At 37.9% G+C, this 17482-nt stretch overlaps 3 protein-coding genes across 3 annotated transcripts; all 3 read right to left on the bottom strand.

The window, feature by feature from the left end:
* Nucleotides 1-909: 909 nt before the first annotated feature.
* Nucleotides 910-4578, bottom strand: bpgm (2,3-bisphosphoglycerate mutase). Its single transcript, XM_034146068.1, has 3 exons — nucleotides 4477-4578; nucleotides 3365-3987; nucleotides 910-2476 (listed from the first exon to the last, which is right to left on the bottom strand). Exons 2-3 carry the CDS (start codon nucleotides 3963-3965, stop codon nucleotides 2301-2303), a joined length of 777 nt encoding a protein of 258 aa, XP_034001959.1. The 5' UTR covers nucleotides 3966-3987; nucleotides 4477-4578; the 3' UTR covers nucleotides 910-2300.
* A 3534-nt stretch (nucleotides 4579-8112) lies between these two features.
* On the bottom strand, nucleotides 8113-11110 carry LOC117494983 (troponin I, cardiac muscle-like). Its single transcript, XM_034146031.1, has 7 exons — nucleotides 11074-11110; nucleotides 10938-10944; nucleotides 10596-10640; nucleotides 10377-10508; nucleotides 9629-9718; nucleotides 9337-9510; nucleotides 8113-8632 (listed from the first exon to the last, which is right to left on the bottom strand). The coding sequence occupies exons 1-7, from the start codon at nucleotides 11082-11084 to the stop codon at nucleotides 8546-8548; spliced, it is 546 nt and encodes a 181-aa protein (XP_034001922.1). The 5' UTR covers nucleotides 11085-11110; the 3' UTR covers nucleotides 8113-8545.
* A 1023-nt stretch (nucleotides 11111-12133) lies between these two features.
* Nucleotides 12134-17333, bottom strand: LOC117494985 (troponin I, slow skeletal muscle-like). Its single transcript, XM_034146033.1, has 5 exons — nucleotides 17271-17333; nucleotides 15265-15396; nucleotides 15053-15142; nucleotides 13383-13556; nucleotides 12134-13113 (listed from the first exon to the last, which is right to left on the bottom strand). The coding sequence occupies exons 2-5, from the start codon at nucleotides 15367-15369 to the stop codon at nucleotides 13027-13029; spliced, it is 456 nt and encodes a 151-aa protein (XP_034001924.1). The 5' UTR covers nucleotides 15370-15396; nucleotides 17271-17333; the 3' UTR covers nucleotides 12134-13026.
* Between the last annotated feature and the right edge of the window lie 149 nt (nucleotides 17334-17482).

The raw sequence follows: 17482 nt of genomic DNA, 5'->3' as shown, positions 1-17482 counted from the left end.
TGTACATGTACACAGTTTCATTTAAGGGATGTCTTTCAAATGTAATGATAATGATTCCTCTCATTTATACACAATTGACTGAATCTGATGATTTGATCTTAGTCTTTTTGACATAATTATAAACGTGTGTTTGGGGGTTTATTTTCTACATTTGACTCTTATATTTATGTGGTTTTATAATATACAGTCTTTGGGTTTTATGATGTGCATGTCTGTGGGGGCCTTTTGTCGTATACTTCTTGCCCTGCGTTGTTGTTTCTCTTGCTACTGCTGACAAATTGCCAGAGACAAATAAAGATTGGACATAAACATCTGCAGCACTAAATAACTGCATATAACTCACAGGTTTTCAGAATCATTAACAACATTGTCCTTAATATATAAAATCCTTATCAATGTCAAAGCTATTCATTAGCCCTCCTTGCTGGTGTGTATGCAGGTTTGCTAAGAAATGTGAATACAACATTTAATGTCCATCGGGATACATCATCGCCTCAACATACAGTACTGTAGATGGAACTTTATTTATTGCCTTGGGGAAATTCAGGAAAGATGGGAATGAGAATCATGGTGATCTCGGTGTTCATCCAAGAACTTTTCCATCCAATTAGAGGGTTTCTGCCTGGCTCATCAATATTGGTTTGGCCAAATGATAGAAATGGTTAAGAAATAAGGAGCCACTCCTCAGACTCAGCTGTTTATTGTTTCCAGTGGGCACAAGGCGACCACAATCCAAATTGCAGGCATATCTGTATCTTCCCAAACAGCATAGTTGTTTGTTTTCTAATTTATTTTATTGCTCCTAACACAATTTACTGTATATGTCAGTGTAACATTTAACACACCTTCCTGGTGAGTAAGGAAGCGAAAACCATCTGATACAAATTAAGCTTATAAATGAGACAATAATCTTTTTAGGAGAATTGGAATTCCCTTTTATTTCAATTTCACATGGTAAGGTGTGAACAGCAAGGAAGCAATACATTGTCTTACATGAAATTACAAATATAACAGTGTTTTATCCTTTTAGTATCTACAAATGTATGTTCGTATCTCTTCTCCCATGTTGACCTTACAAAAAATAACAGGAAAACAAAAACAGAAGTGATGCACAGTGCATTTCACATACAGACACGAGACACGATACAAAACAAGGAAGTAGCATCGTAACATGAGATGACAAAAATGATATTATGTTATAAGACACAATGTGCAGACACAAGAGGGGTTTGTAACGTTTTTTCACATGTTAACATCACATTAAAACATCAATGTATTATAATAAGTTATAATTGAAAGTTAAAACCAAAATAGTGCCTGTATATAACAATTATAAATCTTTAAATGTATCCAAACAAATGCTACTCACCATTCACATTTGTTGCATTTAATCTGGAAGGGGATTCATTTAAGAAAATTTAAAAAGCCTAAAGCATAATCCAGTTTTCACACCAAATATAGCACCAGTGATTTCAACTCAGCCTATTTTCTGTACTTTATAAACCCTCAAAGTAAAACAACTTGAGCTGGGTAGCTTAAATTGACTGTGTAGGCAAGTTAAAAATATAAGTAACTCATATGCGGGGGACAGTAATGGATTTCAGTGGTTTTGCATATTTTCAGCATTTCTGTGGCTCACTTTAACCAAAATCTTTGAAATAAGATACTGGCTTTCAATTTCTATGAGGTCATATCTGGTAACAGAGTGCTTTAAATCTTATATCAATAGAAGACCTGTATGATCCCCTTATTAAAAGAAGTTGTGTCGAACAATAGCTGATTCTTAGCATTACATTAATACTGAAGGCGAATGTTTTAATGCAAGTCAATGTCCCTAAAGCTTATCAATGTAACAGAAAGGCATTTTTTAGAAAGTCATTTTCTGGATATGATATAGTTCAAGTTTCTTTCAGCTTCACCAAATTACTATTAATCTTTATGGTAAGATCAATAAGCAAATAAATAAATAACCTCTTCAGGGACAATATACAGGCATAGGAACATCTAGCTTAAATTCAGTGTGTACACAAAATACAACTCAGCCTAGCATCAAAGCATTTACAGTACACAGTACAGCACTTCCTCCTGCTCCTGTTGTACCTGTCTGACCTGTGACACATTTCCTGTACCCAGATCAGGCCACTATTACACGTACAGCATTTTCACACCTATCCTTTGAAAGTTGTTTTTGTTATTGTCTGATGTTATATTATTATTATTTTAGTCTTTTCACAGTACCTGTTGACCTAATAAGAGTGCACAGAGGCGAGCAGAACAGAGCTGCAGCCAGTTCAGTGCATTCAAGTTGACGGTATAGCTTTCCCCTGGTCCTCTACCTTTTTAATTGCCGCCTGAATCTTCACTTGATCTCCCAGCAGCTGTCGAGGTTTCACAGGCTTCAGGTTTTCATCCAGCTCGAGCAGCACAGGTATACCAGTAGGTAAAGTCACGCTGGCAATATCTTTATCTGATATACCTGTTGAAGTAAGAAGAAGAATATTAATATCACACTAGAAAAACAAGTCAAAACTTTGGATGGTATGATCAATTCAAATCAATTGTTGTGATTTTCCATTGTCAGATAATCCAGAATATCAAAATGACTGCAAAAGATCTCTAAAAAGCTATAATTGAAGCGTAAAAAACGTGTTAAAAATTGAATATAATTTAAGAAATACAAAAATGTTCATGTAAGAAAGAACAGATTTACAACATGTTGCTATTAATTCAATGTATTTATACTTTAAATGCATAGGGACCCTATACTTTATGATTACCTTATATAAACAATGTCTCACATGTGTAATGCAATAAGAAATATTTGTTTCTTAACTAAATCTAAGGTAAAGGTATTTGATTGTATTTTAGTGCCAAATAAAAGTTTTTAATAATTTGATGATCAAGGGGATGATTGTGAAATGTAATTATTTTCGGCCAGATAACTGTGAAATTACATTTTTATATTGTCCCATGCCTGGCCAATAATGAATTAAAGCCGTAATAAAACCATGTTACCAGATTACGAAAGAAAGCACAATTCCAGCCTGTATACATATCCTGTACTAAATACAAGTAAGTAAAAGTCAATGTGAGTAAAGTAAGGAGTGTACTGTGGCCTCAGCGGCTTATGGGTGTGGTGAAAGGTCAGCATGGACTTAATAGCCACAGCCAAATGTAACATAAACTCACTGGCCTTTTTACACAAGTTCAACTTTCCATTTGGGGATTTGAAGTCCCTTCACAATTCAATGAGCGACAACTAAAAAAAGGCAGCCTGTAGAGTCCAGAAACTGTTGTGGAATTCAACTAAATGCATTCACTCAACACAAACACTGAGAGAGCATTGTTTATAATAGCAGCATACCTTCCAGGTGTTTCAGCAGAGCCCTGCAGCTGTTTCCATGAGCAGAAATGAGCACAGTCCTGCCTTGCTTTATCTCTGGCACCACAGTGCTGTCCCAGTATGGAAGCAGCCGGTCCAACACCTCCTTCAGGCTCTCTGCCCTGGGAAGGTTCTCCTTTGGCACGTCACAAGTGGTGTATCTGCGGTCATTGTAGATTTCCAGGAAGTAAGGGTGGGATTCCTCAATTGGAGGTGGAGTGATGTTGTAGCTTCTTCTCCATACCTTCACCTGTTCCTCTCCATGTTCTTTAGCCATCTCCGCCCGGTTCAGGCCAATGAGGGAACCATAGTGCCGCTCATTCAGTCTCCAGGACTTGATCACAGGAACCCACTCCTGACCCATAGCCTCCAGAACAAGCCATGCTGTCTGGATGGAGCGGCTGAGTAGGGAGGTGAATACTAAGTCGAACTTGTAGCCCTGTTCCTTCAGCAGCCTGCCACAGTCCTGGGCCTCCTTCAGCCCATCCTCGCTCAGCTTCTGGTCAACCCAGCTGCAGAACCGGTTCTCTTTGTTCCAGGCCCCCTCCCCATGCCTCAGCAGAAACAGTTTGTATTTGGACATCCGAAGCACCTCCAGCAGAAGCCTGCACATATTCAGTAAAACATTATCAAAACAGTTTTGCAGTTGGTGATAACACAAGTGAAAATATATGAATATAATACATCAAATCTCCAGCTAACCTCACATAAAGTCACAGGTCTGTGTATATGAAACCAGCAGAAGGTACTTTAGAGGCATTGCCAGCAAAAGGTTAGAGGTTGTCTTAAAAGGGTAACAGGCTAAAGGCAGATAGCTAACCTTACAGTAGCTATCCCTGGCTTTATTGAAAGGCTGTACACAAGATAATGATAAATAAATGAATGAATGATAACGTTAGCTCACTACTGTATGCACATATTGCATTGGATTCTGCAAAGCTTATTAGCAAGCCTGAAAGGATGGATGGACGTGTTGCTAATACAGTATTTCATGGTCGCTCAGTCCGCGTTAGGGACAAGACAAACATGTAAGGAACAAAACTACTTAATGTGACGTCTCGAACGATCATAATATTGTGAAAATGTAATCTTACCCTGTGTGGGCTTCAAATCCGTCCTAAAAGTGTCTCGTTCAGTTGTTGACAGTGTTTGGCCGGCCATGTACAGCATTTGTTCCAGTGGATGATTGATATTCCTCTCCTCCAATCAAAATGGCACAGATCAAAAATGGGTGGTACTTTTGTCAAATGCTATGCCCATATTAGGAGTGGCGGCAATAACGGCCAAGCACGTCGTTGAGGAAGGAGGGAAATAAGGGGGAGTGACCGTTAAACATGGGTGAATTGATGAGGTACTGTTTTGTTGATGTTTTGTTGTTTGGTTCGAAGTTAGGAGAGGATTTATGGTGTTTGTAAGAGAAAGGCAGTAGTTTAAATTAACTTTGTTTCAGCCAGAGCTTATACCCGCCTAAAATGATACAGGTGTGTGGACAAACATTGTAGACTTTTGTTTTACTTGTTTAACGACTATTTTGGGTAAATAGTCAAACTGCCACTGTTGTTCACTCAAACAAGAACCTTATACACCGTTCTGTTTCCTTGACAGTTACGCACTTGAGGCCATATTTTCCTATTATTTAAAGGCTACTAATATTCATTTTTCTCAGTGATTTGTTTGTGACTCTAAACAATGTACGGTGGCTGAGAAGTGCAATCGACAATTACAGAGTGTGAAACACTTTAACAAAGCTTGAGACAAATTAACATTTTATAAAACAAATTTACATTTTCTAAAACAAAATTACTTTAGCGAAACACTTTTACCAAAGAAAAAACTATTTAACATTAACAAAAACAAATTAACAAGATGCGAAACACTTTTACAAAGCGAGAACAAATTTACATTTTATAAAAACAAAATTACATTTTATAAAACAAATGTACAAGTGTCGAAACACATTTCCCGAAACACTTTAACATTTCCCGAAACACTTTAACATTTGCCGAAACACTTTAACAAACTAGAGAATCAAACCGGAAAGGGAATGCCCATCATACCAGAAGTGACGTGCAAGTGATTGACACAAACTTAAGTTTGTTTTGGCTGATAGACCGCCGGTACCTATGGACGGTACGAGTGTGTTTATGGTCGTTAAACATGTTTGTTTATGGTCGGTAAACATGTTTTGTCCGTTCTGTGGAAACCACCTGGGCCAAGTGACATGGTTTTGCTCATCACGATATTACAGGTTCGCCAAGTAGGAAGTGGAGCTGTGCCTTTTACACACAGCGTTTACCTTCATTCGACAGCTAAAGAGCGACTGCAGGCTGCTTCGTTTTAACCACGCACAACTCTATACACACACACACACACACACGCACACACACACACACACACACACACACACACACACACACACACACACCTATACACACACATCGAACTGCCCAATTATTACGCCTTATTATTATTCGTCTTATGAAGGAGATGTCCGGTCACCAGGGCGGGCGTGTGTGTGTGTGTGTGTGTGTGACACTCGCATTTATTTTCAGAAGATATTAAGATACTGTCGTCCGTAATGCGGTCAACTCAGCCGTCTCTCGCGTTTGCGCAATTAATCGTGCCTTTACGGTAATCGCCGAGAAGCGGCACTGACGCTAGTACAAGAATAAAATAATGCATGTTTTTTCTGCTTGATTTGCGATACAAATAATTTGTACCATAAGTTCTTAATAAAACTGACACTGTTTGACTCAGTCCTAGTTTGACTACCAACAATGAAATGAAGTACTTTTACTGTGTACCTTTTGGGTAATACTCTCTCAAAGTCCCCTCCTGAGAACAAAATCATGCCACTTCTGCTATATTTGATGAGAGATAAAATGATCTTTAGCCATAAGTTTTTAATAAAATAAAAATAAAAAGTTCTACATGAAATTGATGTTGGACTCAGTACTACTTGGACTAGCTACTAGCACAAGTACAATCAAGTATTTTTACTGTATACTTTTTGATTAATACTCGGTCAAACTCCTACAATAATTCCTGTATTGTATATAAACTATGAATTATTGTACTCAGGACAGGAGTTTAACCAAGTATTACTCAAAAAGTACAGAGTAAAAATACTTGATTATACTTGTGCTAGTAGTCTAACAAGTACTGAGTCCAACAGTATCAATTTCATGTAGAACTTATGGTAACAAATAATTTTATCCCTCCACAAATATAGCAAAATACATGAATGATTGTACTCAGGAGGGGAGTTTGACAGAGTATTACTCAAAAAGTACACAGTAAAAGTACTTCATTGTATTTTGGTAGTAGTCTAACAAGTACTGAGTCCAACAGTACCAATTTTATTAAGAACTTAGGGCTAAAAATCATTTTTATCGCAAATATAGCACAAAAACATGCATTATTTTACTCTTGTACTCAGTCAGTGCCGCTTCTCGGCCAATTACCGTAAAGGCGCTATTAATCGCGCACTCAAAAATGAAGAGCTGCTGATTTGACCAATCAAACGCGAGAGACGGCTGAGTTGACCGCAGTGTTCCCCTGCACTCCGACAGCACTGAGCACTACATCGAGATTAAACACATTTATTTCATTTGGGAACACACACATATACCTATGGAGTTGGCCAGATGTGTGTAAATTACTGTTCATGGTAATTTGAAAACAAATGCCGGTGTCGGACATTCACAAACACACCGAACACACACACACAGAGCGGAGCTGAGCAGAGCACAAACACACACGTCATGCGCCTTGTGGACCGGACATTTCCTTCATAAAACGAGTAATAGGGGGAATAATCGGGCAGTTCGATGTGTGTAGAGGTGTGTGTGTGTGTGTGTGTAGAGGTGTGTGTGTGTTTAAAACAAAGTAGCCTGCAGTTGATCTTTAGCTGTATAATGAAGGTAAACACATCGAAGGCTGTGTGTAAAAGGCACAGCTCCACTTCCTACTTGGCGAACCTGTAACTTTCTTGTGTGCACGAGAACGTATCTCGTGCGCACGAGAAAGTATATCGTGATGAGCAAAACCGTGTCACGTGGCCCAGGTGGTTTCCACAGAACGGACAAAACATGTTTAACGACCATAAACACACTCGTGCCGTCCATAGGTACCGGCGGTCTATCAGCCAAAACAAACTTAAGTTTGTCAATCACTTGCACGTCGCTTCTGGTATGATGGACATTCCCTTTCCGGTTTGATTCTCTAGTTTGTTAAAGTGTTTCGGCAAATGTTAAAGTGTTTCGACACTTGTTATTTTGTTTTTGTTAATGTTAAATTGTTTTTTCTTTGGTAAAAGTGTTTCGCTAATGTAATTTTGTTTTCGAAAATGTAAATTTGTTTTAGAAAATGTAAATTTGTCTCAAGCTTTGTTAAAGTGTTTCACACTTTGTAATTGTCGATTGCACTTCTCAGCCACCGTACAATGTCCCATAATACAGAATTGGGTTACAGGGATGAACTCCCATATAACAGCAGAAGTAGTTTCCCAACTGTATTTCTGATTAAATCTAATACGTTTTGTGTAAACCAGCACCTGTTATGTTAATAGGTCATTTAACCACATGGGAAAATTCTAAATCTAATTTGCTAAAATCATATACAGTTTACCATCAGACCCTTAAATGATTCATACAACTACAAGTGTGAGCATACTTAAACATATTGCCAGTTTAAGACAAAGATGACTTTTCTCATTAGAGCAATCTCATTTAGATTTTATTACTTGATATACAATTCACATGTCTTCTCTTCAATATGTCTTAGTTTAATGCCATATTCATTTCCCACGATGCTTACTTTATCTAACTCCATGAACCAAAAACTGCCCCCATCATTAAATTCAAGCAAATGTGTTTATGTTGTCATCTAAAGCCATGATTTAAAAGACACATATTATTTAGCAGACTATTTAGGCCTGTTTATTGTTGAATATAACAGAGGTCAATAAACAAGCCAGTCACATCACTACAGGAGAACTGAACAGCCAAAAGTTATGATATGTTCATGGCCTGTGCCAAAACCTACTTGTCAACCTGATCTTTAATGTACGTAATTCACTGTCGTTATAAAGTAAACGATAGTCACAGGGCTCCATCCATTTTAGAGCAGCAAACATTTTCATAAAGAAATTCGCCACAGAATCTACTGCCCGGCGTTAAACATCTTCTTCCTGCCGTCCATACCAGACATGGCGTCCACGTTCTTACGCCAGTCAGTCACCTCCTCTTTCTGTGGGGTGAAAAAATGATGATTTGAAAGTGATTAAAACATAAGTATTTGCAACCACATTGTACAACACAAATACACACACCGTGTTGGAGAATACATTTGCTTGTAAATATAAGAATAATAAATAAATTCCTGCACTAAACACTGCAACAGATTATTTACACATGCTTTAAAAACGTTGTCACTCTTTCTAATTCTGACCTTTTTTAAGCAAGTTTCACAACTCCATCTTTATATATATATATATATATATATTATATAATTGGTGTTAATTTGATTTTGATTTTTTATCAAATGTGTCGTTTCTAAAGTTAAAATAAAACCTACAGCCTGGACTACAATCGATGTGTAATGATGAAGTATTATTTCATAGCTTCCTTGCTAAAATAACAGAAAATAATATTTGTTATATAATATGTGATGTGTTTTAACAGGACAAAAAAACCGAGCCCTGACAGAGTGGACTATTCTCAGTGAAGAGAAAATATAACTTTATTAAGCCCTGAATAAATTAATTAGCCAGATATTGCTCAATAATGACAAAAACATAAGGATAAAAACACAAAAGTGTGAACTTAAAGTGTATAAGAAGTAACACTACCAGTGCATAACAGAATAACAGTACAAGTTAGATACATTAAGTAAGATAGAAACTAATCATTTTATAGTAATATTGACTATAATAATGAAACAGCAGCCCTTACCTTCTCCTCCTCTTTCTTCACAGTCTTCAGGGCGGCCTTGAAGTCCACGGACTCTTTGACCCTAGCGCCCAGCAGAGCCCCCAGCATGGCGTCAGCTGAGACCCTCACCCTCTTCAGGGCCGGCCTCTTCATCTTGCCCTTCAACTCAAAGATCTTCTGAGACAGGTCCTGTATCTTTTTCCCAAAACAAATGACAGACACACCCTCAAATATTGGGGACAAACAATATGTGTGTCTGATACGCTTGTGAAAAAGGATAGAACTCAAGCAGTAATTCACAAAGATGACTTACCTCAATACTACATTTCGACACTTTAGAATTAACGTCGTACCGCTCTTCATCAACCACATCAGTCTTCTGGTGCAGCTCTTTACAAAAATTCTGTTGATAGAAACTTATAAAGTATTACACTCATTTAAGTAACAATTCCCTGAATGTATAAGTACAACTTGCCCGTATGACTTGATAGCAACACTGATACAGTAACAATGCAAACACAAAGACAGGGCTGCATGTGTATGGGCAGGGATTTGTTCTAAGCATATCACAATAAAAACACATCGCAAAACACTTCTCCAGTACACCACACTTTATTTAGTTCTGCAATATGCAAATGCTCTCAAAATTATTTATAAAATATGCCATAATAATTTATATAAATTGTTGTAGAATGTTTATTTATACATTTATAATTTATCTGAGGACTTGGCTGTGGAAAGCTTTCATGGAAGTATTTTCTAATCGTCCCTTAAAGTGTTGAAGATTATTCTGAAAAAAAAACATTGTTCTTGGCAGGTGGCATTGCTGTTGAGGTTTTTTTAAATATAAGTTGAAATGCTTTGAGCTCCAAAAACGTAATAACATTCACCTTGATTGTAATTGGGCACCTGCTTGCGGGTAGATAACATTAGAAGGCGATGTGGAAAAAGCGATCTGCTCAAAGTGTTCAGACAGTAATTTACTGTTGACTTAGAACCAAAACCCCCCAAATATATGTAATTATATGGAGTGAAATGACTCAATGATAAATGTAGGCTACCTGTAGATCCTGCAGAGACAGGCCGGACAGCTGCAGTTGTGGGACTCTCTCAGAGAGGACTCTCTCTCGTTCCTCTTTCTTCATTTGTATGTCGTTTTCCAGCAAAGTCATGGCCTTCTTTAGCAGCTTGGTCTGGTGTACATACATGTAAAGAATTACACTTCAGTCAACCAGAGAATATGTTGAAGCCTTGCTTTCACACTATTTGCCATAAGTTACCTTCAAGAACAGTCTGCGAGATGCACTGATCTTTGGCTTTGGTTTCTGGAAAAAAAGACGTCATTCATATCAAATCTCTGGAAAACATTTCAATATAAAGCAGCACACAGTTTCTATGTACATGCAGGTTTTGCACATTAGTCTCTTTACAATTCAACAACCAACACAATGACACTTTGTGCAATTCTGACTACAGCCTGAGTTGAATTTGACTTTACCCTTCATATTTAAACGTTTCATTATATTGTATTTTTACAGTATTTCCTTATTATACAAGTGTTAAGTCAATCAATTCCACAAATAGTCAAGGTACATGACTTTTTCATAGTAAAATCAACTTACCGCACCCCTTATCCAATTAAGAAGGTGATGTATTTCAAGAAGAGAAAGAGAAAAGGTGCAGTTTGTTACACTCGTTGAACTTCTTTTAATATCATTTGAGTGATGGTGCGGTGAAAGTAAATAAGATATAGCTTACCCTTCAGACATGGTTGCAGTTGTATGTTTACCCTTGTTAATTTTATCTAGAGAAGAAAGGAATAAGACTATTTTACACACATGAAGCTCAACTAATGAACTTTAACAGAAGCAAAGCAACATTCAACACATTGGATTAAGACATCCTACTGTATAGGTTGCAGTTGTATAGGAGAGGACACAAACAATGTATGACATTGTCAAGAGGTCAAACTGACACCTTCAAAAATACTCTCTCAAACATTGCCAAAAATATAATTACCAGACAAATCATCAATCAAGACCATAATGGTTGGTGGTATAAGTGGCCTGATGCATGTTGTTTTTATTTAATATCTTATATCCCTGTATTGTAACAGCAAACACATTCTTAAATGTACAGCTCAATACCACAAAATGACAAAATAATAATCAATGTGACAAGGTTGCAATGACATACATAAATATAATAAATCCACACTGTGATTAGTTTTAAATTTAAACCAACTGATTTTTTTATCTAAGCAAAAAAGACTCTTGAGTGTAAGAGGAATTGTTTGTAAAGTGAGATAGTTTTAGAAAGAAAACAGTCAGTTGTAAGGAAGTATAGGTGGACAAACAAACAAGCTGTTTGAGTTGAAAAATTACACTTTCTTTTCTCATTTCTAATATGATTTTGTGTTGCAATAAAAAGCCTACGTTAGCTGTTCAATCCCTTCATGTTCTGTAATACTTCAAAACAAAACCTCTTACCTTAGCAGGAGACAGATACTCAAAGGCGTCTTTTTCTGAGAGGAGAAGCGCAGAAAGAGGGTAGATATATAGATTCCAGCGGCCATGTGAGTGGCTTACTAAAATAGACCCTCTGTCCGCACCATTCTTGCACTGCGTCCCTCACATCTCACATGTATGAGGTGTGAATCTTTCTTGGGAATGTCCTCCTGTGATGCTTTCTTAATGTCCCCGTCTCCTCGTTAAGGAAGACCGGGTGGTGGAGTTCAAAGGAGCCAGAGATAGGTTTGAGAAATTGAAGTTGTTCCGAAATACATTTAAATCGGTTACACAGATGAGAAAAACAATTGCAGGATTGATATATTTTTATTTATTGCTGGTTTCATGTTTGTATCAAGTACATCAACCAACATTAAGATCACATATGCCCACTCCAAAAACATGACACAGACTGCAATCATGCTGTTTAATCTTTAGCATTTAATAGGCAATACATTTTGAACGTCTGACAAGCTTGATCTACATGTATCTCAGCAGATAACAAACTAGCAGTTGTTTATTACAAACAATGTCTCTCCACAGTCAATATATTATCCTGAAGCTCTACAAGTGTCTGAGAGATGGTTTAAAGAGTTCTGCTGCCATCACATGGCCGCAGAGGAGAACTACAGTTCTACAGTTTCTACCTCAGGCCACCAAGCCTATAGTCTTAAGTGATATACTCATTCAATTATTTTACTTATATGCGTTTTTTTTTAATTCCCTTTATATCTTTTCACGCCATTCTTCTTAACTATTTATTCCCCCCTGTTCGATTTTTTACGTCAATCTGTCCTACTGGCGTGTTTTTATTGTTTGTCTGCACTTGGGACAGCGTTGTACTACAAATCTCGTTTTTTGTACAATGACAATAAAGGCTTTCTATTCTATATACTCTCCTCTATACTCTATTCTACAGGCCCAACTCTAATACAAAGCTGTAAGTGACTAAGAAATCAGTTTTACTATTCCCTAAATCCTCAACTTAAAATATGCTTTAGATAAACAGTTGCTCTCCTTTATAACTATAATATTAAAACGAGCAAGTCTATCCTGGTTTTAAGGGTAGTTGTCCAACTTTTAATTCCTCAATCAATATAATAAAGGTAAGACAGTCAGCAAAGTTAAGCAATTATTCAAACAAAAAGGGCTGTAATGATCCATCAATCCATTGAATGATCATGATCCAATATTGATACAGAATCTACTGCCCGGCGTTAAACATCTTCTTCCTGCCGTCCATACCAGACATGGCGTCCACGTTCTTACGCCAGTCAGTCACCTCCTCTTTCTGTGGGGTGAACAAATGATGATTTGAAAGTGATTGAAACATAAGTATTTGCAACCATATTGTACAACACAAATACACACACCGTGTTGGAGAATACATTTGCTTGTAAATATAAGAATAATAAATAAATTCCTGCACCAAACACTGCAACAGATTATTTACACATGCTTCTGTTGGAATGAAACACAGGCAAGAGGAAACAGATCATTTGAATCCAATGGGCTGTAACCTGAAGGTTTCCATGACCCTGAAGCAAAAGCCAGGCGTACCTTTTCCTCTTCCTTCTTGACCGTTTTGAGGCTGGCCTTGAAGTCGATGGTCTCCTTGTGTTTGGAGCCCAGCAGAACGCTCAGCATGGCTTCAGCTGAGATCTTCACTCTCCTCAGGGTCGGCTTCTTGAACTTACTCTGGATCTCAGTGATCTTCAGTTTCATGTTTTCAATCTGTTCAGGGGATCAATTCAGAAAAAGTCACGTGCTGATGCCATTCCACCACTGTGAGTCAAGAATGAACCCAAACTACTACAGTATTGATTCATTTACATGAAACCAAAGGGAAGTTATTTTCGACCTGATCACTTCTTCACATCCATATATGGATTTATAAACACTGAGAGTTATCAATATGTCTATTTGTTATTTATCCAAAATTGAGAGCTGGAAGCAGCCTTGAAATGTATTTAGACAAATCTCAAACCATCAAACAACTCTTGCAGACTTCCACCGGCGATACAGTTGAATAAGATTAAACAAGTTGTGGTCAAAAGCTTATACGTGGATCTTGAGTTTCTAGGGTCCTAAACTATTCAGATTTTGTTTGTATATGTTTGTTCAAATAATCAATTAATAACTCAGATCGCTCAATACCACATATTTGATAAAAAGCTAATCTTTCTGCAGATGATCTAACCCTTATTTATATACTGTATGTTGAATGCTAAGAGTGCATCAGGCTTTAAGCATTAGTTTCTGTTATGTCTCTGTGCTGCCACTCGGAGGCAGTGTCTATTCACTTAAAGGTGGGGTAGGTAATTCACTTCAGAAACACTTGTTATATTCCATGGAATACTCTTAACATCCCGATAGCAATGAATATATGAAATGCTTTGACAATAAATACATACAAATGTCATCTGTGGAAGCCGTGGCGCTGTAAAAGCACGACCAATCATTTTAGCCGGCCCGGCTAAAATAACTGGATGGCCTACCTGCCTGTCAGCCTTCCATCTGTGCACAAACTTATCTCGTGCCCTCATTGGCCATGTGCGCGTTTGTGTGTGTTGGAGGAGGGCAGGGTTCATACACTTTTTCACCAATGATTTTCAATGACTTCTCCATGACCTTTACCTAATTTTCCATGAGCAAACAAATTACTCTTTCTCAGCGATACCACTGAAAATGGTTTATTTTAACTTTTTAACTTACTAGCTTCTACAGGCTAAAGCAACTAAAATCTCTCACCAGCAAAATACCTCGTCAGTTAAATGCCATTTTACGTTTCATTACTATACGATACAGTATTTATAACTTATTATCATTATAGTATTACTATTTTGGCGATTAGATAAAATATAAATTATATTTGATGCAACATTTCCATGACTTTTCCAAAACGTTGGGAAAAATATTGTTTTCCATAACTTTTCCAGGGCCTGGAATTAGCATTTTGTATTTCCATGACTTTTCCAGGTTTTTAATGACCGTAAGAACCCTGGGAGGGGCTCTGTAAGGAAGTCTGAAGGAAGGGGCAGATTTTTTTTCAGCTGCGTAGTTTCAAATTCTAGCGCACTCGAGCTGGTTTCTCCATTCTTACCTACCCTACCTTTAAAGCTCTTTTATGGTGTGACCCTGTGTTCATAGTAGAGTTACTGGATGAATAAACTATACATACATGTCCACTTGTATCACTTTATCTTTCTATTTATTCTTGAGATGCTCACCTCTTTCTCATTTTTGGACACCTTGAGACTGATATCGTACCACTCCTCATCCACAACATCGATCTTGTGGTTCAAGTCTTTGCAAAAATCCTGTAAGAAAAGGAGAAACACACCCTCTAGTGGTGTCAGAATATCATGATAGACTTAAATGGAAAGAATTGGATAAGTGAGAGAGAGTGTTTGTGTTGGACGATGTGAATACAGGTAAATACCTGAAGCTCTTGCAGAGACAGACCAGACATGCTAAGAGGAGGAACTCTTTCTGTCAGAGCCGCTTCTTTCTCCTTCAGCTTCTGCTCCGTCTCGTCCTGCAGCATCTGAGCTGCCACTGTCAGCAGTCTGATCTACAGAACAAAACATCAACATAAGGAAATCACTTTTAGCTTTTATTGGGATCTCTTGACCGAGTAAAACAAAAGTCCTCAATATCCAACGTTTTTGTAACTTTATGTTAAAATTGACAACGAGTTAAGTACATTTAAAAAAAAAAAATAGGTTATATTACTATTGTTCTTAAAGGTAGGGTAGGTAAGTTTGAGAAACCGGCTCGAGATACACTTTTTGTTATATTCCATGGAATGCTCTTAACATCCCGATAGCAATGAATATCTTAAGTGCTTTGACAAAAAATCCATAAAAAATGTCATCTGTGGAAGCCGTAGTACTGTAAAAAGCACGACCAATCATTTTAGCCGGCCCCCGGCTACAATAACTGGATGGCCTACCTTTAAAGGTAGGGTAGGTAAGTTTGAGAAACCAGCTCGAGTGCGCTAGAATTTGAAAATACTAGGGCTGTCAAGTTAACGCGTTAATAACGCGTTAACGCAAAAAAAAATTAACGCCACTAATTATTTTAACGCGATTAACGCATGTGTATTTTTTGTCCTCGGCCGCCGTAGTTTCAGAGCGCATCGTGTGTAAAATACCATCGACAAGCTGATGCTGACAGCCCCGCTCCTGCCGCCCGCTTGTGGCAGACCACACTTCCACGCTCACTGGCAGGCCCGGACTGGCCATCGGGAGGACCGGGAGGGAGTGTGTATGTGTGGCGCGACTCGCGCGAGCGAGGCACACCTTACGTGTTGTTGTTGTTAGCATCTGGTGCTAGCTAGCTGCGCTAACGGATATAAGGAGCTGTTTCAATGACATTTCGCCGACAACTGCGCCGAGCACTTGACTTTATGCAGGTAGCCAGACAGTGTGACATTGTACGAAAAGTCAGCACACTCAGCACGGATAGTACGCGCAACATTATTGCAGCGTCCAGGCAGCTCCCATTCGAGCATATATGCCTTGAGCTGCACATAGCTCAACGATCCATCACAGTGTCTCCACACACACACACACACACACACACACACACACACACACACACACACACACACACCACACACACACACACACACACACACACACACACACACACACACACACACACACACACACACACACACACACACACACACACACACACACACAGTATTGTATGAGAGAGGTTCTAGGTTGAATTGAGGCGAATATTTGTAATGTTCAGAGGTTGTTGTGTTTAATATTCATGAGAATATTTGTCATTGTTCAAATGATAATAAACAAACATATAAAGCATATTTGTCCACTCATATGTTGATAAGAGTATTAAAAACTTGAAAGATATCCCTCTAAGGTACATTTAGAACAGATAAAAAATGTGCGATTAATTTGCGATTAATCGCGATTAACTATGGACAATCATGCGATTAATCGCGATTAAATATTTTAATCGACTGACAGCCCTAGAAAATACACAACCGGAGAAAATCTGCCACTTCCTTACAGAGCCCCTCCTCCAACACACACGAACGCGCACATGACCAATGAGGGCACGAGATAAGTTTGTGCACAGATGGAAGGCTGACAGGCAGGTAGGCCATCCAGTTATTTTAGCCGGGCCGGCTAAAATGATTGGTCGTACTTTTTACAGTACTACGGCTTCCACAGATGACATTTCTTTATGGATTTTTTGTCAAAGCACTTAAGATATTCATTGCTATCGGGATGTTAAGAGCATTCCATGGAATATAACAAAAAGTGTATCTCGAGCCGGTTTCTCAAACTTACCTACCCTACCTTTAAAGTGCATACAAAGTAATGCACTCCAATGTCTCAAGTCAATTTCATCATAATTAATAAAGCATCTAACATAAACTGTATATTACATCTCAAATAAAGACAAACGTACCTTCAACCCCAGCCTTCGAGAGGAGGAGATCTTTGATTTGTGTTTCTATAATTCAGACATAAGAAACACTCCATATAAATATACATACAGCAAATTGCATATGATCTTTTTTAAATTGCATTTATAGATAAATAGAAAAACAAAAAATAGGGATTGAAGGAAAGAGATTGCATACTCACTCTGTTGAAGCATTCACAAAGAGAGAGAAAAAG

The sequence above is a fragment of the Trematomus bernacchii genome, unplaced genomic scaffold, assembly GCF_902827165.1.
Source record: "Trematomus bernacchii unplaced genomic scaffold, fTreBer1.1, whole genome shotgun sequence".
NCBI lineage: Eukaryota > Metazoa > Chordata > Actinopteri > Perciformes > Nototheniidae > Trematomus > Trematomus bernacchii.
This window is presented reverse-complemented; position numbering and strand designations above follow the sequence as displayed.